General features: G+C 45.1%; 1 protein-coding gene across 1 annotated transcript in view; it reads right to left on the reverse strand.

Moving 5' to 3' along the window:
• LOC128304307 (nuclear hormone receptor FTZ-F1-like) overlaps positions 1 to 26,716 on the reverse strand; it is a 111,102-nt gene that overhangs the window by 30,037 nt on the left and 54,349 nt on the right. Inside the window, exons 2-3 of the mRNA XM_053041478.1 lie at positions 18,588 to 18,788; positions 18,237 to 18,449 (exon numbers count right to left, since the gene is read on the reverse strand). Coding sequence (XP_052897438.1) covers positions 18,237 to 18,449; positions 18,588 to 18,788 — 414 coding nt within the window. The remainder of the gene's footprint in view (positions 1 to 18,236; positions 18,450 to 18,587; positions 18,789 to 26,716) is intronic.

The following is a 26,716-nucleotide window of genomic DNA, read 5'->3' on the forward strand; positions in this document are numbered from 1 at the left end:
GTCCGCCGCGAAACGTCTTGTCTGGTTGCATCGTTTCAATCATTCGTCCGCGTGTGTCTGCTGTACGCTATCATACAGATAACGACAACCACACGGGAACACATTTCGGCTGTTGGCTGTTTCTGTTTCTGACATCGTTAATCTAATATTTAAAACGAGCACAACCATCCGACACCGACGGCAACAAACAGTAGGTCAAGGTCGCATCGTGCGGTACAGGTTTGTGTGTGAGTATCCGCCCTAGAAATGGGGACGCGACACGCACACCCGCGTACCCAAATGACTCCCGAGGGAAGAAAGATCACGTCACGGTGCGCTCCGTCACCTGCGACGACCGTTGACGGGACAGGCCGACAGGCGCGCTTGGACAGAAGGAAAGCAACAAGTAGACCGTAATCTGGGACGCGTCAGCGAACCATTTTCACCGCAAACCGAATCTACCGGGTGTGCAGTGTACAGACGAATGCGACCTCATTGCCATAAAGCGGGTTACTTGTCTGTGAGCGAGCATTCCTTTCTGTCTGCTGCCCGCCATCCCTGCGGGGATGAGTCAAACGGAGAAATTGCAGCATGATCGATGAATTCATTTGCCACAGAGTCCAAAAGTCAGAGTGCCGCGAATAAACAAAGAAAACGACCGGAAGTGAGGTTATTTCTTTTGGTCGTAAAAAATGAAATACGATGGTTTACTGGCTGAAACAAACTCACAACTACCACACCATACCGGTACAGGATATGCGATCGTACATACCTGGAAAACAGAGAAAAGAGAAAGGGAAAAATAATAAACTATCATTAGTGTGCTTCAATTTGCAATTGTTGGGCGTAATGATAACGTCATGAAGCCATTGGATGATAGCGATATTGATGGAATGATGTGACGATCACAAACGATTCAAAACGAGATGCTCGACGATTTAATTTCCACCGTCTAAAAGCAACAGAGAAACAAAGAACATTACATCGTAAATGTTTTTAGAAAATTATTATATTTAATGTTATGTGGATCCTATTCATATTCATACATCGGAATGAGTCTTAGAACTTCATGAATGATTATAAAACCACATAAAGAAAATTCACAAATGGTTGAAGATGTAAAATTCATTTTCAGACATTCATTTTGAGAGTCAACTCATCATTGGAATGACTCTTCTCCGGAGGCTCATATGAACAGCTCATCATGAAAACCACCTACTTTGATCATCTAATATGAATTAGGGTATGAATTGGGATCTCCTTATTGGGTTATATTTCAATATATGCAATTAAAATTTCTTCAAATGTCCAAGCCCAATGCCCTGGAATAAAGTACGTTTTCCATGTTTGGGGAAGGAAATGTCTCCAAATTAATATGAATTGTACCACGGATTAAGCTACCAATAGCTATAAGCAATAAAGCTAGGCTGTTCTTCTTGAATTGAAAAAATCTCTTTTACCTTTTTTGAGAGAGAGAAAGAGAGAAACTTTTGATGCAAAAAGCACTGAAGTGACAAAAAAATACATAATTTAAATAATTTATTCCCTATAAATTTCGTTAGTCTGGATGGAGTCGCCTGGTGCTTTGTGTCCTTAAATCAAATCGTAAATTATCTTGATTGCATACATTTTCAATTTAAATTTATACAATCAGGAATAATCGTAAATGTTGTGTTAGTATGCAGCATAATGAATACTAGCACAACATTTATGATGTTGTGCCAAAGAACACTTCAAAGAATGAAAAATAGGTAAATGTCCGAAAAAAAATAAATTATCGTAGAGCACAAAACGGAAACACTGAATATCATATCTCACATCCCACGAAACACACAGAATATCAAAACAATGGCAAAAAAAATAGAAGCACCTTTTTAAATAAACATCATTCAATGGGCAAACACCATTAAACCGATACTCAACGCAAACTAAAAACAAAAGCAGAATCAGGTCAAACTTCCTCGCATCCAGCAAACGATAATTAAAATTGTGACCCACCGCAAACCGATCCAAACACCTGGGCAAGCAAAACACCTGCGGAACACTTCCTGCGGCACCAACGAAAGCAAAACAACAAAAAGCACGGGTTTTTTTTTGCGTGAGAATTTGTTTTTCTCTCAAACGGGTAAAAACCAAACCAAAGCAAACACAAATCAGGATCATTCCTCCGATTGGTGGTGCATAGTATGGCGTTGTACCGTGAAGGCGCTCATTAAAACGTGCACCCGAAAAGCAGGTCAACGCGGGACGCGCCATCCAGAAACGGGAGTGTACGTCGAAGTGGAACACGGTGAGGGGAGAGTTGTCGGGAGGCCGAGGGTTCGTGTTAAATCAATACACCACTAATGAGTTTTGATCGAAAGTTTTCAGCGCGCTTGCAAGTAATGATGATGCAACGATGATGTTTGCCGGTGGAATCGATGCAGTTGGAATATATTACTTACGGTACACGGTGTGTTCTTTTCTTCAAGAATTATGTGTACATGTAGGAATAAAAATATTACTACAAATAAACGTTATCGTGCAAGTAATTAACACTAAATTGACTAACATACGTCTAAGAAAAGATCACCCCGTCCACGTACACATCAAGCGCACGGTGACCCCATTGCATTACATTAGACAAGAAAAAGCGGCTAGTCACTTTCGCAACATTCTCAGCGCCGCAGAATTCTCCCAAGCGCACTTAGGACGCTAAGAATTCAATTTAAAGTCGTTGGTAACGACTCCCACCCCACATGGATGCCACCGCACACCACCAGCTCACCGGAGAGTTCACCTTTCGGTTCGGTTCGGTTCCAGCTTGCAAAACATCGTTATCTTAAGCGCCGTTTTCGATAGCTCGAATCACGATGCCTCGGTACGGAATGCAGTCGGAACAGCCCGTGCCACCGGGTGCCATGCCTCGCTGGCGGTACCGTGCCCGAATTGGTCATAAAATTCTGTGGCCTCAAAAAAAAAAGGTACAACTCCAATACACGTTTTCTCCACGTCAGAAGAGGAAATGCAGAGACGCAGAGAGAGAGAGTGAGCGAGAGAGAGAGAGAGAGTGAATATCGAGTTTGGAAAATTGAAAACGGCCATAAAAAGCGTTCCACCCCCATCATGCCAACCCCTTCCACCCACCCCATCATGAAATGCGTACAGCTCGAGTACGCTTGTACAATTGCACACTAGAACTGCACCCCCTTTAGTAGCGAGTTAGTGCGCGGCAAGTGTGTTGCTGGCAGAATTGCACAATTGCAACGTGTTGCACCGCAGTGGTATGCACACACAGGCGGGTAACAACCGAACACAGTTGCAATTTCAAACGGCATGGCCAATCCGGATGCAGAAAAAACCGGCACGGGTATAGGGAAGGAAGCTGGTGCAGAACTGGTAAATCCGATGCAGAAAATGTTGTTGTTTTTGTGTGTTTTTAACCGCAAACACCGGTATCTTGCAAAGCAGCAGAAAAGCACCCAGCTCGAAAGACATCACACACATACACAGCCGCGAACCGATCGTCATCGATCGACGCAGAACCGCGCTCGGAGTGGTTCGCACAAGAACGATCGCAAATGGATCTCGAACCGCACCGCATTAATGGACCGCGCACTCGATGGAGTATCTTTTGGACGTATCGGGTGAGGTAGAGCTTTTTTCCCCCCCACTTTAAAGACCGGATTGGCATTCCAGCCATCGTGCCGCGAGGCGAGCGCACATTCTGTTTTCCCTCCACGAAACAAAAAGCCAAACGGAGACCAAACGGGTTCGGAAAAGGTGTGCACGATCGTGTCACCCGATTTCTGCATTCATGACAGGGTGCATTTGTTTTTGCCACTTGTTCTCGTGTCGATCGCAGGTCGATTTGTCTCGATTTAAGAGATAAATACAACATAAAAAACAGCAACAAACACGGTTGATATTTTGTTGTGCGATGGTTGCGGATCGATGCGAATGGGAGTGTTTGTAATTGCAGAGCTATTAGCATAATCGTAATCACATTTTCTTTTAATCATTATACTCCTCGAAATGGATGCGGTTGACAGAAAACCTGTTTAATGAGTATATACTTGAAACGAATTACGTTAGTATTATTAAAATCCGTAGTAATTCATTTAAGGCACTAGCTATTGACACTAAGCAATTGAACCAGATGAAGTGCCAATTGTGTTTGTGTGAGTTGCCATAGCAGAGCACTCATAAAATGCGTATGTTTGTCATATCATCTGCTTCTTTTGTGCAAAATGCTGATTCAATTGTCACGTGGAATGGAAAACCTTGTTGAAATAGAATTTAAAATAAATTTAGGATGCATTAGTTATTTAAATATGTTATTCATTAAATTTATTCGTAAAGCTAGATAACGATGTTTAAAATTAAGTTAAAAAACCTTCAAACATATTATTTTGTTATTCTAAAAAACATAAAATATTCACACAAATAAGCAACATTGTTGCGTTTTGATATTAATAACGCTTTTCGATCGAAAAGCTAAACCAAAACCTAGGAAGTTATCTTTCGGACATTCCAAAACACGCCAACAACGACCGTCTTGCAATTGCACGCTGCAACGATGCGGTTTTTCTACGCCTTAATATACGATTGTGAAAATTTACACAAACACATATACATTTTGGTGCTCCGATTTCGTCAATCATCTTTGTAGAAAAAAATAACCGTACACACAGAAACCCTCCCCATTTCCTAATCGGAACCATCCGAAGGAAGGAAATGGAGGGTGCGTTCGTGTGTGATTGCATTAGCGCGATGGATAGCACAAGAACAAGCGCAGAACAAGCGCAAAACAGCAACAACATTTGCCTTCCTGGCAGCGTGGTGCAAGCAAGCAAACCGCAAAACAATCGACGAAGGATGCAAGAACTCGGCATTCGTTTCATTTCCTTCCTCGGTGAGTGCAACGAGTTTGGGGAGAAACTTGCGTGGAAACCCTCCAATGTTTAAGGGCCAACCGTTGTGGTTTAAAGCGCCGTGCAGTTTAAGCGGAAGGCTCCCACACCGTATGGGGCCCGCCTTGGGGAAGGTTTTTAAAAAAGGCGATTGAGTTATTGCTGCGGTAACAAACTAAAATCTACACCCATTGCTCACATCACCCAGTTATGTATACCACACTTTTTAGGTGGAGCTACGCACCGAATAGTCCGCATTAGGAAACAAGAATTTTCGCAAGATTCGATCTACTAAACTTTTGCAGGCTACTTAGCAGAAGATTCTAAGTGCGAAGCCACTAGAAAGCTTTAGAAACTCTAGCAACTTACTCATAAATGGCCCCTCAAGATCGATTTGATGTTTGCACTCCATATGCGCGGCATAATACGTTGCTTTACTTGTATTGATCGCAGCGAAAACGAGCGACTAGGCGCCCTTAGTCAAGTAAATTTACTTGCACAACGAAATTTGCATTTTCTCTTCTATCGATTGCTGTTCGATGTACGGCCAACGTACGACAGGTTGCCAATTTTGCCATCCAACTACTAATATGTTACATTGTGCATGATTTAGATTTCGATCTAACAGCCTGCAGCAAGCAGGAAAGTTCTACGCCGACGTGAGCACCCGAAGGTGGCTGATTGATTGACAGATGATGTGCGTTGCTGTGGCGTGCAGAAAGGATCAAAAACGTTCAACCCTACCAACCCGAAACGGACGGCTTAATTTGTGCGGCCCAGCTTGCACCGGAGGTGGTTGACGTTTCTACGTACCACTGTATATAGTTACAGGGTGTATTGGAATGAAATTTTGACACATCCGTTTTATTACCCTTATTTTTGTGTCAATGTGTGGGAAAGAATTATACTTACAAGAATATTTCATAAAATAATGTGGAATAAAATATTTCATAAAGCAATGTCTTTCTTATTATTTAAATTTACTTTTAAAAAGTTGAATAAATAAATTATATTATCAGAACTCTCGCAGATATGAAAGTAATTTAAATAAATACTAATCCGCCATGTTTTAAATTTATGTGTAACTTTATGCTGCATTTCATCGCCAACCAAACCAATGCCACATTAACAATGTGAGTTTGCAGTTTGAAAAAAGCAATCAGAACGCATGCCTTTGAACTGACGTAATATTTGTTTAACAACAAAACACCGAAAAGGAAACATAAGCGTTACACACTGAACCGTTGCAAGCAAAATGGATGCCGGTACGAACGAAAAATGTCTTCCAAATCATGCTTGCGTTAGAGTTGCAGCATACAGCAAACAAAAAACAAAAAAAACAAGCAAAGTAATCACAAAAGAAAGAAACACTGGCAGAATTTACCTACATACAAGCACACACACAACAAAAAAACAACACCCCGATAGTGAACTTCACACCGAATGTGCCACCCGGTTCCGTTTCGGGTGGTGGTTTTGCACTTTGGCGTGCAGTTTTTCCTCTTTTTTATTTTGAACATTGCTTTGCTTCATTGTGCCACCCCCTACCCATTGTTGGGGATGTTGTCATGGAGAATATTCCTCCACACTGCTGAACTGTTGCAGCGCAGAGGGAGGGTTTGGTGAGAACGATCGCGTGGTGGCGGGGTGGCAAGCGAGGGGCTGCACACCAACCAACATGCGCCAACACGGGGTCCATCATCTCGCTCGTTGGTTCCTTCCGTTCACAATCGGCATGCCGGTGATTGCCGTTCCAACTGGAGGGTCCGCGCTGGATGGTGATCGGGCAGGGTGTATGGGCACGCTCCCCCGCCACGTTTAGGGTGTCTCGTTCTCGCATGACCTACTTGTGCGCCGTCACGATTAATCAATGCATAACTTTGAAAGCGAAATACGGCGCGAAGTGAAACAACACACAACACAACGAAAGAAGAAGAAGAAGAAGGAAAAAAACAACCGCACGCACACATACAAAACATTCGCGTTTGAAGTGCTGCTGGTACGGTTCGGTTTTTGAATGTGTGAGCTTTTTTAGGAGGTTCCCCGCTTCTGAAAACTCCATTCAAACCACCCCCCGCACTGCTATTCGTTTACGCTATCTCTCTCTCTCTCTCTCTCTCTTTCTCTTTCGCTCATCACGTGCCACAGCGTGTCTCAGGCGCGCGCGCTCGTCCCATTCACCACCGCGTTTTTTTTTTGCTGCGTTCGTTCGTCAAAGCAACCGGTTCTGTTGCACTTCCACGAGGAAAGTGAGGAAACACCGTACCCGCGTTCCGCTACATCCCCTCCCCCACGCCCCCGCAAGCCCTGCCGCACCTAGCCGACCGTAAAATAGTGTGTACGGTGGGCCAGCAACCACAACAAAATGATACAACCCCTTCAACGAGAGTGAGAGCGAAATGAGCGAATTACCTCATCGTGCGTTCGGTAGTGAGGTGAGCAGTGAGATTTCATCACGCACGGGGGTGAGTAATTGCAACTGTGTGACGCCGATGACGATGATAATGATGAAATGCATCATCGAAACACAGGATGCTTTTCGTTCAGTGTCTTTCAGGATGCGAATTTGAAGCAAAAAAAAGAAGAAAAAGGCTCCAGACGACGAACCCCAATAAACCGCACGTGAGCAGTGAGAAAGGGAAGCTGATTTCGTTTCCATTCACCGGTATAAAATCAAATGGTTGCTCATCTCACGCGCAAATGGCGTCATAGTTGCTTAATTAAAAAAGGATTAAAATACATGACCTAGTTATCCCATCTGCAAGCGTAAAATATGCATGAACGCGTTACACATCACCATCTGAACCGCTCGCACGGTAATTGGTTATAAAACGGAAATTATTATTTCATTGCACAGTAAACATTCAATAACGTGTTGGAATAAGTTTCTTTTCACAAAATTATACCAGTTTGCGCTCTATTTAGTAACGTATTTGATAATGAGCGAAAGTTCAAGATGAGCTTAATTTTGAAAATTGATTTGCTGTAAACAAAAGTAAACAAATCATGCGATCCGAGACAACAAACATAACAAAAAAAAAATAAACAAACAAACAAACGAAAACACAATCTTCCTATCAAATCCCACGCGGCAATTGCGACCACTTCCCTTGCCCTACTCTTTCTGTCCCTTATGTCGAACATGTCGCGGCCCCGGTGGCCCGATTGCAATGAAATGAAATCGAAAGTGTGTTGCCTTGCGTGTGTTGGTGTTGGCCAAGCGTAAGCGCGAGTAAGCGCTCGCGCAGCTCCTACGCGATGCGCCGACGTTGCATCGACGTCATGCGCATTGTCGTCTCGAACGGGGACGCCTCGAGCTGTATTGTGTTGTGTTTGAGACACCCTCCCCCTCCTTTTCGATACCCCTTTGGCAGCTGTTTTTTTTCTCATCCTCTAACTAAGCTTCATTGATATTGTGAATGTTATGATTCACATTTTTCAAGAACACCGAAACGCGATTGTTTTCCGTTGCTTCAATTTTTGCGGTGTGTGTTTTTATTTCGATTTCGTGATTTTCTTTTTTCCTGCTGCGGTACCGTTTGCGTGGTGGTTGCTGCGTTTTAAAACCAACCACCCTTACGGTGGCCCACTACTTTGTTTGCTTTGGCTTTATTTAAACGCAGCGGATGCCCTATAGACACAGTTTCGATGGACCCCCACGTTTTACGATCGCATTTATTTTTCGTTCGGTTTCGCTTCTTTTGTTTCGATCAGCGCGTTATATTTCATTTCTTATTTTGATGATTTTTGCTTTGATTATTTCTTCTTTTTCCCCAAGGGTGTAGTTGCGTCGAGGCCAAAAGGTGTGGTGTTATGTCACCGCATAACGGCAATCAAGAGCGTCAAAGCTGCCCGTGACTGGCATGACAATGTGAACCCTTCAGCTGGGTGTTGGATGAAAAAAAATATATGAATCTGGTGTTGATGCTACTGCTACTACTACTGCTACCAAACCTTACCGTCCGTGTTCCGAGCCCCCTCTACGGGGAGTTTCATTTTCATTTCGTTTGCCCGTCTTCATACCACGCTTCGTGTTTATTAATGACTTCAATGCTGCCCAAACAACGCCACTGTCAGCGGCGATGGACAGCACGGACAGACACCTTGTGCACGTCGTCACGTGATGGATTTGATGAAAAGGCAATTAAAATTCTTTCCCGCGCACTAAGCGGGCGAGCAAATAAACAAAACAACAAAAAAAAACCCCATGCACACCGCCCACATACACACCTTACGAAAAGTGGCGCATTTTCGTCCATCTGGGTGCATAGAAGGGGTGCAACGCGTGATGGAGTACCTGTTGCGTTTCTATGCGGTGTCAAATCTTTCATTTTCATGAACCAGTTTGACGAAGCAACCCTTGGTTTGGGAGGATATCATCCTTTCTCTCACTCTGGCAAAAATTCTACACCCTTTTTCTTCTACCCTTAATTTTAATAATCCTCCCTTCAGTTGTGTCCCCGGCACGTAAGAGCGTCGTGTGAGCTGCGAGCGAGAAACGAGTTCACTTAAAAAACGAGTTCATAAAATCTACCCCACCCGACCAGCCCCGGGAATGTTTGGCGGAATGGACGGTACACGGATGGCCGAGAGCGAACCGAGGCGGGTGGATGAGGTCAGAATCGAATCTGGGTCACTCACACAGCTACCGCCACATACAGCCACTCACGAGAAACGCGATGTCCTTTTTCGCAAAACAGCACTCTTCACACAGAGAGGAGACTCTCTCTCTCTCTCTCTCTCTCTCGCCCTTTTGCTCACACGGTCGTGTGCCTGCTCTTTCCCACCGACAGGCTCCATAACGGTGCATTCTGATGCATTTGGGGCTACCCTGCTCGTACACAAACACCAACGTAACTCAAGAGGAAAACAAGGTGAGAACGAGCGCATTCTAAAGGGGTGGGATGTTGATTGCGAATCAGCGGTGTGTGTGTGTGTGTGTGTGTTTTGGGGTAGGTTTTGGGGCAACGGAGCGAAGTTACAGTGCGTGTCGGATTTTGGCGTACGATAAAATCTATTTTTATGTGGATTAATCCAAAAACAACATGCCACATCTGTTTGCTTTTTTTGGGTGGAAAAATGAAGTTTTGTATTTTAATTCGCTCCATTCAAATTCAAAGTTTTTTAAATTCTTTAAACCACTCTTAACGCCTTGACAAATTGTTCGAAATATTGTTCAGTAATTACCCTATGGCTGTTCAAATATAGTTCAATAAGTCAATATTACCACTATTCACACTATTCTATCCCATCTGTATCGCTGGTCGGATCAGTGCCTGGTTAACGCCTAAAACAAATTGTTTCTTAAATTGGCGCTTGCAATGTGTAAGTGAAATCACCACAAGGCACAGAATAGCGTTGAAACTCCATTCTTGCCAGCGCAACGAAAGAACGGATTCATACGGACCGTGTAGCTCAAACGTCTCTGGGTTGAAATGGTCTCCCCACCGCTAGAATTTTGCATATTCTAGATAGTTTTTCGAAATCGCCTTTAACGGCGTACAGAAATGAAAGTAGAAAATAAATTTATTGTTTGCAAAAATATTGTTATTGTATGTTATGAAAGGTAAAAGTGATTAAAAATGCTTACAAAACACCAAAAACGTTAAGTAAAACTCCAAATCAAACTAAATTGTGGTACTACCTTTAACATTAAAGTAATTTACGTTACTGTCTGGGCCTTTATATCTTTGTTTACTAAACTATTCGCTACTCCTTTGTGTTCAAGCTGTACATTCCCACTCCAACAACCGAGAACGAGAATTTTCCATAAACCAACTCAAGGATACGTGAAAGACAACAAAAAAAACTACTCGGAAGTAAATATTGTTCTCACTCTTTATGCTTTACGAGAAGCTTAACAAAAAAAATAATACGTCGCCAACATACAGTGCCTCGCATCCGAGCCATTCGGTCGAAGGTTTTTCTCTGATGTCTGGATGAATTTTCTGCGTCGTTGTGTCGTTGTGTCGCTGTCTCTTGCACCACCAACCCCGACAAACGCCGACATCTCGCTCGCCCATTACTCAATGCATTATTTTCTATTAACGTAGTCTGCCCACATCAAGGAAATAACGCCAACCGAAAGAAGACACGGTGAGCGCGAGAAAGCTCCAGTGAGCGTAACCAGCGCGTAACAATAAGGTGGAAAAGTTTTTCCTCTCATTCGGTGACCTTGCGCTAGATTTCGTACGAGGAAAACTCGCAATTGCTCCGCCGGAAGGCGCCATCGGATGTCGGAGGCGCCTTGCTCTGCGCTTTCCGGTTGCGAGATTTGCCGGAATCGATTATGGGTCGATTAGCTTCAAAGCGGAGTTTTGCCTCGGCACTGGATGGATTCCAGTAAATAGTGTGTAGAGCAATAATGAAATAAATAAATATTAATCTCAAGTATTCTACTACAATAGCAAACGGGTTGCTTTATCACACTGTACCGTGGAAAAGCTGGTTTTAATAATTATTACCACCAATGTAGCGACCAATCGGACCAACAACACCAAACGCACCAAACCCGACAGGAACCATTGAAATCCCGGCAACAACAGGAAATAACAAATCTTTTCAACCTTTCCTTCCACACGCGCCCCGGATCCTGCTCCCACTCATGCTGCTCCGTTTTCACGATCATAATTTTGCACAAAGCCACAAAACTGACTGGGGCTGGAAACGAAACCAAACCTCCCCCCCCGGCCATGGCTTTCGTCCTGGTAACGACGGATAAGCAATAAAAACTAGGACAGCAAGCAGAAAGGATTGCACTCGGAAGCAACGCCAAGCACACACAACAAGAACCTTCCTACCATTGTACGGGGGGGGAATGATGAAATAAAAAAAAAAACAAAGCGAACGCCAAGAATTTGCCGACACAGATACTTGGTCCGCGCGTGCACGTCCCAACCCAGCTGTGTGTGTGTGTGTGTGTATAATGGCGGGAAAAATCGATAAACGATGCAACAAACGATTGCCCTCGAAAATTTTCGCACAAGAAACGTGCGGAACATTCCGTGTACGAAAATCGCACACCCAAAACCCGAAACACACACACACACACATAATCACTCTACGGGGAGGGAAAATCGGGCTGCGCCAGACCCGTACCGGGTGCCGGTCGGGAAATACTGTCATGCCGGGATGATTCAAGGTCAAGAAGCGGATAACGAAGACGATTTGCCGGGTTGCGTTTTTGTAAGGAAACCATTTTTTTCTTACTTTGTGTTCAACAGCGAACATGGGTTAGGTGCAGAAAGTGGTGAAAAATTACACCATGAAGCGTTTTGTTCTCTTTTTCGGCTGTGATTGTCCTGGAGCGGAACTGATGCACGAAAAACAGATCGATAAATTCGCTCCAACTTCCTGTCGGGAAAACGCACCGATATCTCCAGACTCCCGGACGACAGTGCCGTCACAAAGCATTAAGAGTGGGGGGAGGAATGCGTTTATCGGGTGTTGGGAATGCATGTGCAGTGTGAGAAAATAACACGCCAATCTATGGGTGGCATTCCCACTTGCCGCAAACCCCGTGTCTGAAATAAAGGACTTCACTCGTTCTTCGCTTGACCTTGGACTACTTTAAACAGTATTTGTTAGCTGAATTAGCGGAGGAGTCGTACACCAGACGGTTTGTAGCTGGTGTTTGCGGGGCCGAAGGGAAAAACAAACGCCCCATAAAACAAGTCGAACGCGAACTGTAAGGACACGTTTGGGGAAAACTTATCCGCAAGCGCACACAACAGCGAAGCGAAAGCGAATGATTAATTTACCACAAAGGAATGTAGCACGTAGCATCTCACGGGATTTATTAACACAGTTTCAAGGTGAGGTAAAGTTTGTGCAAGCGATCGTATGGTAACAATTGGGAGGGTTGAAAAATGCCTTTATTGCTGCACGTTTCTACCGCGAAAATAGTGTTGAAAGTTAGGTTACAGTATCATGTTTGTTTAATTATGGAAGAGAATGTAACTGTTGGATGAATCCGAATCAGCTTCATCAATCAGAATGAATCTTCAAACCGAATTCATCACTCTGCATCGTTATTATGAAGTTTCGGGAATAATCAATATTTAAGACGAATTATTATTAAAATATTTATAATTTAAAACAACATATTTATGACTCAACTGACTGCATATTTCATTAAATGATTTGTAACTTCCTTAACTAGTTCTGAAAATATGTATTGCAGCAGATAAGAAATGAGCCATTGGTATGATGGTAGCGGCGCCGGAACACGAACGGACCGGACCAAAATCCCATCCGGGTCCTGCTTCGTACGCAGGACTGACTCTCCGGCTTTCAGTAAATGAAGTCACAGAATGTCAAAAATGATCGCTTGAGATTGTTGTGCCGATAAATAAAATCAAGAGAAAGATAAGACATAAATTTTGATTCTTGATTTGATTTGATTTGAGCATTATATTAAAATGATTCTTCTAAAAAAAATATACAAGTTTAACATTAAATATAACTCCTACATAACACATTTGAAGAGGCTTACATACATGCATGAAACAATACAATACATATAAAAAAGAAAAACCAAACATGAAGAACATGTTTTTGTTCATACACACGTTAAGTAAGTCACATCAACTAGTGTGTCTAATGAATGAGAACAATTCTTTTCTAATTTCACAATAGACAACACAAATCACATTGCATTGTCAAGTTCTTTTCTTTGTTTTTTAGTTTTTTTCCCACAAGATGCTATCTTATCTGCTCAATTTTAAAATTCTATAAGAACAATATGTTGTAGCAGGAAGAGCATAGTATGATTTGCATTGCAAACATACCAACAATATTATTAGTGGCATGCAACACGCTGTTTATTAATATTTCTAAGGAATGTATAAAAATCATTCCCGCTGCTGAGCGTCCCATAAAACTAGGGGATGAAATACTCTTGCTATATTTTTACATGCCTCGATACAAACTCCATAACCTGGCCACACACTAGAATAAAATTTCCAGATGCTAAAAATTAAGGGTAAACCCATCGGCCAACATAAACACTTGCGCACCCGTTCCGGCAAGCAAGACCACAAAAGAAAACAAACGAATAGGATACGAGCGAACGAATAAAACTGCGATGCCGTCGATGAATGCATGGAACCAACACACACACACACACAACAAAGAGAAAAAAATATCACACACCAGCAAGAAAGAATGATGCCGCCATCACGAGCACCGCGCATCACGATCAGCGGCGACACAGACCAGCGCCGCAACCAAGCAGCAGCACGGAATGATATCATTTCGCGAGAACACCGTAAAACTAGGTCATTAGCGACCACCACTCCACGCGAGCAGCTCCGCTGGAAGGAGGGACGAGAACAGAACCGGCGCAAGCATGAATAAAAAATATTGCCGCCACCCTCCCGTGGCGGCGGCCCGTTTGCCGAAGCCTCCGCAGCCGCAGGACACACACAACCGCACACAATCCGGCCCGGGTTGTGGTAGGTCGTGTCGGATGCACCCAGCTGAAGTGGCCTCGCATCCGTTGCATCCACTTTGGCACAGCGGACAGGCGCGGGTGCGGGCGCACATATTTAACGCGAGGGTGAGAAAGGGTGGCCGTTTCCCCCTCCCTTGTGTGTGCATATTGAAATTTTTCTCTGCGTGTGTAAAACGGTAAGGATGGATAGGGGAATAACAAAGCCTCGATGGAGGAGACGCACCATCATCAAGCAGGACGATGAAGAATGCAGCTTGCAGATGCGATTGCCCACCAAAAAAAAGGAAAGCGTTCTTTTCTTGTGGGGAAAAATTTGCATATGCTACTTATCTGCGTGTGTGTGTGTACGTGTTTGGTGCTGGAATGATTCTGTAGTCTTTCTGCGTGTATCGCACCGGACGGTGCACAATTTTCGAGCGCTGTATTGGTGATGAAATTTTTCATATATAATCATAAAATACATATTGCTTGCGAAGGATATGCAAGAGTCCTCCAGTAAATCGTTATTTTATAAAAGAAAGCACAATATTAAGGACATTTTTCTTCTCCACGAGGAACGAGTCGAGTAGAAGAATGATCGAAAACATTAAAACAAAACACATAACGAGGAAACGAGGTTAGAACTTAAAACAAAAATTCTTTCATGACATGAGACAGTTAAAGAACAGCAATGTTTGAAATTTAAACCACAAATGAGAGACAAAAAAATGTAACTCAGAAAAAAAAATAAAAACACACAACCAAACAATTGCGAGGCCCGTGTTTGCTTCTTCCTTTCATCCAACAGAACGTCCCCATATATCCTTTCCATTCTTTTGCCCTCATTCTTGCTTTGCCAGACATTCGCAACCGCTTAAGTTCTGGCTGGGATGCCCTTGCGAACGCATTCGCCTTTCTTTCCTCACTGCCTGCCAAGATTATGACCCCAATAAGGGGCTTCATACAATTACCATAATTGCAGCCAATCGGTTCGGTTTGGGGATATTCCACCTCCAAACTCTGCCCAGCAAAGGGACGACGAAGGGAATGCCAATCAATGGGTTGTGTGTGTGTGTACTGTTGAAAGCAATTGAATGATACCAAATGGAATAGTTTATTTGTGGTAGAAACAAACAACGATTTCTTCCTGTGCCTTAAAATTCACCCAAGAAAGAAACCGATCACGTGCAGGCGACTGCAATGCTGGTGAATGTCTCGTAACTTTATCCCAAAAAAAAAACACGGTCGATATGTGATTTTGTTGTGCCTTACATAACAACTCCCAAAACCTGTTTGATGACAAATGGAAAATAAGAACAGACAGCCCAAACAAAACTGCAAAAGTCTGCACTGTTGTGACTGAGAGCAGTAGATCGGTGAACAGTTGTTTTGCTGCAACAATGAAAGATAACAAAGATGAGACACGAAAATCTTGGTCAAAATACTGACACACTAATACGTCAGCCATCACAATGCTCCCCAACAAAAATCCCAAAATGCGGTGGCATGGTGCAATTCAAAGCTCTCTCCCCTTTTGCTTGTGCTTGACGGCAGAAAGAGCATAGCTAGCGGCCCGAAATGAAGCAACAGGCGGAGAAACAAGCATCGTAAAGCAGCAAAAACCCGAAAACCTCACGCATGAAGAACAAAGCCAGCGAACGAGATAATACATCGTGGAAGGAGTTAAACGATGAAGGAAAACAAAGGAGAAAATGAGAAGAGGACAAGAAAACAAACCAAAAAGACCAAGAAAATGCAAGAAACTGTAAAACAGAGAAGAGAATCGAAATAAACTGCAACAATCGTCAGCGATGGTGACAACACGATGACAAAAACTAGGCTCCCAAAGTTGAATTCGAATGGGTAGGGGGGGAGGGGGGGGGTGTTCCAGGCAGTTTGGCCCTAATAACGGGGTCGCGATGAGAAAGCCCCCGGTGAAACGGTTCGCTCACTCTCGCTCTTCACCGCGAGATACCGCACTATTACGCCACCCCAACAACAACAAAAAAAACCTGTTCATCAAAAACTTCGACCCCTCTCTACTCATCCAACCCCAAATTTTCGCATCGGAGGGTGATTCCTATACGTAAACTATCACAAATCACATCTTGTTAAGCGACCATCCATTCGGACACCTGTATGTGTGTGTGTGAGAAGAGGGAGAAGCAACGATCGCTCACACTCGCACGCACCGTACTTCATCGCGCTTTGGCGACGGCCACTACGCACATCGCGGTAACCACCATCAACCGCCCGACAAGTTGTCCGGGCCCGGTTTTGTGGACACCAGCGTTGCCGAAATTTCACTTTCGATTTCGGCAATCACGCTTTACACACCTCTTGCGGAACGATCGATCGAAGGAACAACTTTTCAGCGCAGCTCAGGTGCTTATGTACGCGCCTCCGTCTGCTGTGTGTGGTAAGGTTTTTGTTTCCCTTCTTTAAAACCCGGCCCCTTTACCTGAACTGAACCAGCTCCGAAACGGTCGGGCGCTGTATTTTGGGTGAGATTTGGAAACTGTCGCTAAACGGCGATCACTCGTACGGAGTAGGATCAGGTGTTCGGGCGCGTATCGAGATACGCCATCCCATACGGTGGTTCAAAACTACTCACATAACTCTTTCGCTGCAGCATTTGGAGAATCGATCCCGTTAACATGGTTTACAACCTCAAGCACAGGCACAGAAGATAGGATACCTTTTATGCTAAATAAAGGTATAGTTACCTGAGAAGGATAAGCCTGGTACCTGGTACGAACGGAACGTAAACTGTACGCCCATAGAAAAGGTGAGTCCCATAAGGTAACACTTTCCAAACATCCCTTCAATTATAGAAGCCATATTTGTGTTTGAACACCGTGTTGCCGATCATCAATAAATTTTACTGTGTTCAATCAAACGTGACAAAGGGTACAGTATTACACGAAGACATACAGTTCGATCGTTTCATGTTTGGATGGCTATAAGCATAGACCAACTATTTCTAAATCAGTTAATCATTGTTCGAAGGTGAAAGATCTTAACAGATACTTTATAACTCATCTACAAGGCTTCTGTTACCATCTTTATAAGAGCTGGATTCAAAAGTCTACCAATAAGAACAAGTTGCCAATAGCTAGTGACACTCAAATGTCATCAGTGACTTTAATATTGATGTTGTGATTCGAAAATTCTACATCATAGAGAGACTTCTCCCCTTAGAACTCCTATCGCAACGTTGGAACTGAGATTATATCATACTTATATAGTTCTAGTACTCTGGTACGCCTCTGAGGGAAGAATTCTCTCCAAAACTAGCTAAACTGTTCGAGAGGAAGATAGTCAGAAGGATTTTTGACCCAATATATGTGGAAAGACAGTGGAGGAGGTACTTATATAGTTCCAGTACTCTCATACGCCTCTGAGGGAAGAATTCTGTCCAAAACTAGCTAAACTGTTCGAGAGGAAGATGGTCAGAAGGATTTTTGACCCACTATATGTGGAAAGATCATGGAGGATCTGCTATAATCATGAATTCTATGAGTTGTACGAAGAAGTCACCATTATTAAATAGATTCATCAGGCTCCAGAGGATCATCAGAATAATATCGAATAACCCACCCTGTAGGATCTTTATAGACCGTTCAGAGGATGTCCAAATCGCGATGGAGACTAGGATAACGGAATAGAAGACAAAGACGATTGACTTTCAAAGATTTAAATGACATCTGTAATTCCTAAAAACCGTTGAATGACTTCTGAAGCTATTATGCCTACTGAGATGTCAACATTCGCAATATTCCCAAAATATTCCCCAAAATGTCATATACATAAAATATTTCACAACTCGCCTAGAAATGGGAAAGATGAGATGAAATGAGAAAGGAAAGCGCTTTGGCAGGAAAATGCAATCCATCACAAAGCTCAAAGGTTGTTAAGTGTTGCCGACTCACCTTCCAGCTTCATGCCGACCTCGAGACACTTCTGGAAGCGGCAGTACGGGCAGCGCTTCCGCTGCGTCTTGTCGATGTGGCACTGGCGCTCGGCGACGCACGTGTAGACCTTCTTGTTCTGGACGGTGCGCTTGAAGAAGCCCTTGCACGATTCGCACGTTAGCAGCCCGTAGTGGTAGCCGGACACCTTGTCGCCGCACACCGGGCACAGCTCTTCAATGAAATATTTCAAATCAGTTTGATCGCATTGGATGGCGGACACGACGCTCAGACTATTGAGTGCGGTTTGGTGCTCAATGAGGCTGCCGCCGGACGCGCCCCCGCCACTACTACAACTACCACCGCTAGTACCTGAGGCCGGTATCGCCAGATAGGCTGCCGCTGCTGCCGCCGCTGCCGAGGATGTGCCGCCCGCCGTTTGGCCGCCGGCCGTCTGACCGCCGCCACCATTGCTGCCATTGCTGTTGCTGCCGCCGCCGCCGCCGCCGCCACCGCTCCCATCGCTGCCCCCATGATGGTAGGGACCGCCGGCTCCACCGACGCCGCCGCCGCCTGTGGGAACGTGGGAAAACATTGAGTAGGCGGACGGGGGTGCGGCTGAACTTTCGTGGAAGCCGCCGTAAAGTGAACCGTAGCCGCCGGTTCCGTTCGATTGCGAATGCGACTGCCCGTTGCCATTGCCGGCACCACCACCACCACCGCCCATATGCTGGCCGTGGTGGCTGTGATGGTGATGGTGGTGATGATTGTTTCCACCGGCGTTGTTGCCGCCACCACCCCCATTGTTGTTGTTGTGATGGGACGGAAGATTGTTGTTGCTGGTGCTGTTGTTGTTGTTGTTGTTGTTGTTGTTGTTGGTGGCACCCAACAGCAGCCCGGTGGTCCCGGGATAGCCGCCAGGAGTGCCGCCGCCACCGCCGCCGCCTCCACCGTACTGAGGTGGTGGCATGCCGGTGTTTTGGCCGGCGCCGCCAGAATTAGCCGCCGAGGCGGCCGCTGCCAGCGAGAGGAGCTGCGTGTTGCCGCCCGCTCCACCACCGCCCGGCGGTGGACTGCCGGACTCGCTCAGCATCGAGTACTGCGACATATTGAGCGACATAAACACGGTCGAATGCTGCTGATCCATGTCCAGTAACATTTTTGCCGCGCTGTTGTTTGGTCACTCGTCGTTCGGGATATGGGGGGGGGAGAGGGTTGTTGGTTCAAACGTTACAAAAAAAAAACACACAATCACACTGCGAACACGGTGTACGGTTGTACCAGTTGGTTCTAACAAACTTCTATCCGTGGTTCGTTGTATAAACTGGCGCGTTCTGGGCGCGCAGTTTGGCCCAAAAATGGGTAAAATTTTATCTTTTTAAAAAATGGGCGATGCGCTTTGTACTTTACGCCGCACGCATTGACTCCTTATTTACAAAGGATGGTTACTCCTTGCTACGCACTAACGATCACTTTTGTACCCTTCGGGTTCACCATAGATTAAGCGGGAATAAAGGCTCACAGTTGCACACACCACTGAACGCTCGAGCATGCGCACGTTTAAAACGTGCAAGTATATTTCTCTGTAACAATTAATAAAACAAAAAAAAAAACAATATAGAACATAAATACGGACGGAAGAAAACGAACGGCTTTGGTTGGATTTGCGTGGTTCACGAATCACACGTGCTGTTGTTGCTCTTTCCCGATTGTTATCCTTGGACCGCACCACTTGGTTACATTCGCACACTGTTAGGGAACATTTGTAGGGTTTCGCCAACTACGAATAACGAATTATCCTTTCGTTTTTCGCCCACCGCACTGAAACCAAGAATTTTTGCAACGGTGCAAGCTTAATTGAAACGATCTCTAAATATTCAACTATTCAAGTGATTTTTTCTTCTTTCACTCACACGATCGCTCAAGTCAAAGGGATGCTAGACACAACGCGTTGCGTATTTAAACACATCACTACAAACAGATTAACCATCACACACCTACCCACTGTATCGACACCGACAACCCGTCGGAGCTATCCTTCTAGCTTAGCGACTGCCGGACACACAATAATCCTGGCAATTGGGCGCATTACACGTTGTTTCACCAACACCGGGTATCACCGTTTTTTTTTTCGCTGGGAAGAAGTACTTTCCGATAGCAGGCCACCGAGCACCGTGCGGTCACTAAGTGGATGCAAAGTTATACCACAAAAACCACGGAACCTGCGATCGATGGCGAACACCGAAAAGGGGAACACACAACCTATTTCCGCATCCGCATTGTGTTTGTTTTGCGCTATTTTATTTGGCGACCTTACACACCGAAAACCGTTTTTGTGTACTAATCGACCCTTTCGAGATCGCGGACACGTGCGTAATTTGCGATATTTATTGTAATCCTTACACGGGAAAACACTTCATGACAGTAGCCCGATGTCGAAGGGCTTAGGCTGGACAAGATTCTTTCAACGGAAGTTTCCACTTTCGACGACGTTATTATCTGATCGCCCTCACCAGGAGGTCCTGGTCGCGGTAAACACGAACCCTCGGGAAAATGTGCGTTGGATTCGTCCTTTGCAAAGGATGCCACCGTGCGGAACTCATCGCGCGCATTCACACACACAAAACACTTTCCACCGAGGTGGAGCAGGAGTAAGCTGCAAGCTCGCTGCAAAAGCGATCACGAACGATCGTCAACTCAGCAGCCGCACGATAATTGTCACCGTTTGGGCCACCGTTCTCACTCGTAGTTTGTTTGCACACCAATGGCGTGGCGTGGTTGGTGTTTAATCCTTTCCTTTAAATGCACAGCTTCAAACAGCTGTGTGTATACACGCTCGATGGGGCCCCCCTCGCTTTTTCCAGGACAGTAGGTCACGGATTTTCGCCTTCACTGACACCGTTTTTCTTCACCTTGCGCATGTGTATGTAGTGCGGGGTTGCATATGCTTGTTGTATCGATTCGTATTCTGCACAGCCAAACGGACACACACACAACAAAATAACTTCAGCCACTTGTCAACACTTGTCACCATCGATTGTGTCGTCCCGATGCACAAGGCGGACAGGCCACCACACACCAAACGCACGGTTTGCTCTACGAAACGCCGTTACAGATGGACGCGTATTATTGAGTATATTGTATTGCGAAAGGGGTGCACGAGCTTTGTCGCGTATCCGAAAACAAATTAAAAGACAAAAACAACACTCCCCAGCACACCACAAACGCACACGGTAGTATTCATACACGGCACACGGAAAAGAACCGTCGGATACGGCCACAAACGTCTCTCGCAGCAGAAAAGGGCCACCCGGTACCGGACCGAAACGATAGTAAAACAAACGCACGGTATTAACACCGGGAGGACGATGTTTCGTGCGCAAACTGCTCCGGTTGCTGGCAAAATGACTGCAGTCAGATCGCGGCGAGACCGCTGCTGCTGCTGCTGCAACCGCGACGATGCTGCCGTTGGTGGTGGGTGACCCGAGCCACGACGACGATGACGATGTCGGTGTAGTGCTCCGTGGAGGCTCGCGAGGCGCGCACGATCGAGCGAGAATTACGACTTACGGCAAACATGGGCAACGGCTATGTACTATACTATATATAATTACAAGTTCAAGTCTTTTATTTCGGATAAGCAACTCGCTAGCTCGAGCGTCCGATCACAAAAGAGAGCCGATTTGTTGTCGGCTCGCTCGTAACCTCTCTTCCACGGGACGGTTTGTACGCGTTTGGATGCGTTTAGGCTGGTGGTTCGGTGTGTTGAAAGCATCCCATAATTACATACGATACGCTGTACTATCGGTGTATATACTAGCCCTGCATACGTTCTGCGTGCTCAACGTTGCCACTCACCGGTCCGCGAAAAAGAGATATCTGCTACCCTTGTTTTGCCTTCGCATTTCAACCCCCGGCTTTGTTGCTTTTTTTTTTTGTTTTTGGAAAACCAAAAACCCAAGTCCGGCGACCAGTTCCGAAATTTCCCGAAGTTGGCAAAAGAACGAAACGCAACATATACCCAACGCCTCTTTCTCTCTCTCTCTCTCTCTCGAATGAGTGCGTTGTGCGTGCCCGCGTGAGCAACTCACGAGAGCGAACCGCGTGAGCAGTGAGAAGAACCCCCGAAAGGGTTGCAAACTACCCCATCGTGTAGTCACGGCGTGCGTGAAAGCGAGAGGCAAATGGTATTTTGAAGAAAAAACAAATGGAAAAAAACGTGTCACATCATGGCGGTACGCACACAGCACAGTGCACAGTATTCGTTAGCCTACTAACACCAAAAAAGTCGCGCGAGAGCTCTCATCCCCCGATTTTCGTAAGTGTAACTCTCGCTCTCGGTTGGCCCACTTTCTGACTCACCCCTTGCGCTCACTGCACACGAGCACGGCACTCACGCGACGAAAACGCACATGGGTTTACGAGAGCGAGTGAGAGCGGGAGAGAACGAGAATGAGACGTACCGGTTTTACGAAGAGTCGCTTTCTCACTCTCGATCGCGTTCACTTTCGGTTTCGGTGCGAACGCGTCTGTGAGGAGGGTTGAAAGAGATGGAAATTATGAAGTAATACCTGACCCGGTGAACGGGTTTTTTGACAATACTTTTATTATTCAAATTTTTCCTATTCAATATTGATGTAAAGCAGCAAACAGGTAATCACACTTTGGAAAAATCAATCATTCTGAGCAAGCTTGCATATTGGATAAGAATGTGTAGAGCAAGTTCATCACATTTACAGTTTTAGCATAATTCCCGATATGTATAAATTATTAATAAAACTTAAATGTAGCTTTCTTGTAAACATATTACAAATGTAATAGACATACTAAAAGCTTGATCAACAAACGATCATCTGTTCTTGTCTGCTTCCGCTGCTCGGGTGGCAAAACATTGCACTGGCGGACCTTCCCCAAAACCCACCCAGAGACCGAGGCGTAGCAAACTTCCTTCCCATCCGTCCGGAATGCAACCGGATCGCGGGGGAAAACGGCGAAAGAATGAACCTGACCGCGTGAAGAAATCGGTCCCACACATCAGCCCTCGGCGCAACGAAAAGGTGACGTACACCTTACGCTCATGTAATAAGTGAAAGTGGCGCGTTCGTCTCGTTTAACGCCGCACGTTGGTGGTAATATAATCATCGGAAAAAGGTAACGCGAAATGACACATGGGGGATGGTAGGTGTGTGTGTGTGTGGCTTTGTGCGCTGGTGGTGATGTTGCTGCCGCCGGTGGTCGTCGTTGTCGCCGCGGTACCTTTGGTGATAGCGATGACGGCGACCTACTTTTCTGCGCTTCTACCCACCACTTCGTTCGCTCGCACTCTGGCCCTGTCATTGGCAAACGTTGCCATAGCCGATTCAGGTCTATGTTAAACCGTGCCAACTAGCCGAACCGTACACTATCAGCCCCCGAAACCGTAGCACCGTACGGGTTTTTGGAAGCATAACCCACCGGATTTGGGACTCGCTCTAGCCCTCAATGTTTGACAATAGGTGTGTGTGTGTGTGGCTTGTTATACCATTCATTCTAGAAACTACCAACACATTCCAACCGAGGTAAGGGGCGTTGGAGCAGCAGATTGTTCCAAAGATGTCCATTTCGAGCCTCGGATGCAATTAAAACACCAAAATGGAATAATGTTTGTTGCCTTCCCACCCTTGTGCTACCTCACTTTGTGCCCGGTAGGTATGGGATCTGTCTGTTTTGGGCAAGTCATCCTCACCGAAAGGGCTGTTCCCTTCCTTCCCCGTCCTTCCTTAACCTCCTGTACGCAGCCTCCGGCCGAGAGAGAAAATTAACATTAATAATGCCGTAAGTGAGTGGCAGGAAAAGCCCATCGAAGGGTGTGGTATACACGTCCGGCGGTGAGCTTCTAACCGGAACTGAGAAACTGACCTAACGTACGTTGAGCATCATTGGGTGGATTTTCGTGTGGTGCACTTTTATTCATATGATTTTTGTTCAAATGTTGTTCGTTGAAAATTTTATCAAATTAATCTTTAGACTTGTGTGCCTTTGAGACTTATTTTACGAATGTTTATATTATATACTGCTACATACTATATTGGGGATCAATTTTGCTTTGGTTGGTTTACTTTGGGTCTTTTGATTGAGAATTTTTAACTTCAAATGTCAGCTCTTTTTAGAATGTTTTACCAAGTATATAATTTTCTGCTAACAGTTTGCATAAAACAGAGATCCTAATGAAGTCTTGAAACTTCAAGGAACTCTGAAAAAGTGGTCTAAAACCCAAAAACTCCTCTAGGGAACGAGAGAAAGTAAAGCTGCTCCCGGAGTCGTGTGATGCCTATACCGTACCGGCTACGAGAAAGTGTGAAGAGCTCGGTAAAGGAAACAAACAAAACGCGTCGCTCGTCTTACGCGTGGCCTGTTTGCGCGATGCGAAATCGGTGGTACACGCTCGATGTGGAGAAAAGTCCCGAAAAGCGAAATGAAATGGTGCAGATAGATAGCGCACCAAACGAACACGCTGCTGGAGGAGTTCCTGGTGTCACCGCGCCAGTTGCATAATTGTTGTGTCCCCCGTGCACCCAACACGCACTTGTCGGGGGGGTTGGGGACACATTTCGTCGCTTCACTTTGCGTGTAATGTTGGTGCGCTCGATGGCGCAAGGTGTTAATAGGTAACGAGGAAGCTAATGTTTAACGATTAGGAGGATGGCACGAGTTATTTATGGAAGCAATTCAGCAATCGATGAGAAATCAATTTCGTGCATGGTGGATGTGTGTTGTGCTTCGAAAGGAATTTATTGATTTAAAATTCACATTCATGTTCAAACAGTGGCGCATTTTTAACATTAATTTAAGCTTTGATTATGTGCAAAAAAACATCGAATTGACTGTTATAAATGCTGCTGCGAAAGTATGCGAACTGTAATACGCAACTGAAGCCACAAATTAAACGATCACCAACAAGCAAATGTTATACAACGAAATCACAGACAATTTTCTTCCTTCTTGCCCGACAACTTCCCACCGGAGGCGGCAACAGCAGCCGGACAGACAATTCCAGGCTCTTCTGTGACGTAACGGCTGATCGGTTTTTTTTTTTTTTTTTTTTGGAGAGGCCCAGTTTCACACACAATCTTCCTTCGGTGAAAGATTAAACCCTTTTTGTTCCCTTACACTGTGGGACCTCCCCGAATCCATTTTACCCAGCTCGTCCTCTAGGATACCTTTCGACGGGAGCTCTTTTTTTGGGGTGGATTTCGGTTTTTCGACCAAACCTCTGCCCAATTCGCGGCTCGTTTCTTCACGGACGGTGAACAAAAATCACTTTCACGCAGTCCTGTACCGCGGAGAGGCAAGCAAAGCTCAGTTTTTGTGGCTCTTTCTTTGGCGTTCTTGTTTACCCCCTGCTTTATGCAACCGTCTAGAAATCGCGGCAAAATTCGAAATTCCACCATCGTATTCGGTTTCGCTATAGATTCGTCAGAACTGAGGATACGAACCGGCCACATCTTGATTTATTTTGATCGGCACATTTTAGTTTTTTTTTTTGGTTGGGGACGCTTGAGTGCTTCTTTTGGAGATCCGAAATGAAAGGGTAAGAAGATACGAGGATCTTGCGAATTTACTCAAGCCTGCAGCCGGTACGAAACCGAACACATTGGGCGGTAAGTTTTGTCTCAAACTCGTCTCATCGAGACGGTTCGCTTGGTGGGTTGTTTTTTTTTTTTGTTTTTGGTGCGCATTTCTCTTCCAAAGCGCGATTCGCCACGGATGCAGTGTCGAAAGGGCTCTTCCGATGCCAATTAGGCGCTCATGGTTGTATTCTCCAACTGCCGTTTGCGAAAGGGATCACCCGTTTCGTTTTTTGTTCTCCGCGTCTTACGCTTCTCTTCCCGTTAGCGTTGTGCAAACCGTTTCCCTCGTGGAAGGACACCACGTTTCGAATGGTTGTTGCCATTTTTTTGTGTGGGTTAAACGTTTAAAGTAACTGTAAATTTCGGAGTTTCACTGGAAATGGTGGCCAGAAGATCAGACCAAACAGAATCCAGGTAGAGCCAGGGCGTCAGTCGACATGAGCGCCACTCATGTTGGATCCAGTTTTTGTCTCCCCGTACACATATTTATTTGACTCAGTGAACATCGCAGCGGTACGTCATAAATCAGAATGGTGGCGTTCGTAAAATTTCGCTATGGCACATAAATCACCACTAATCAAAACGAGAGCTGACATTAAAACCGTCGGCAACCGTCAGAACTTATGTCTGTCTGACCGAATGTAACGGGAATGCTTCGAAGATGCGGCCGAGAAGGTTTGAAGATTTTAAACCAAGAGAGGCGTCATTTCTGCGAAGGATTGGAGAAATTGTGCATTGTTTTAGCGTTAATTTCTGTAAAAAAAGGGGTTTGCTGGGATAGAGAAATCTGCACAAAAACGCACATAAAAATTGCAACCATGACCCAATTTACATGCATTTCAGGCAGAAGGCAGACTTTATAGCGAAATAACAGTTAGCTTTGATATTTTG

Source organism: Anopheles moucheti, chromosome 3 (assembly GCF_943734755.1).
Source record: "Anopheles moucheti chromosome 3, idAnoMoucSN_F20_07, whole genome shotgun sequence".
Taxonomy (NCBI): domain Eukaryota; kingdom Metazoa; phylum Arthropoda; class Insecta; order Diptera; family Culicidae; genus Anopheles; species Anopheles moucheti.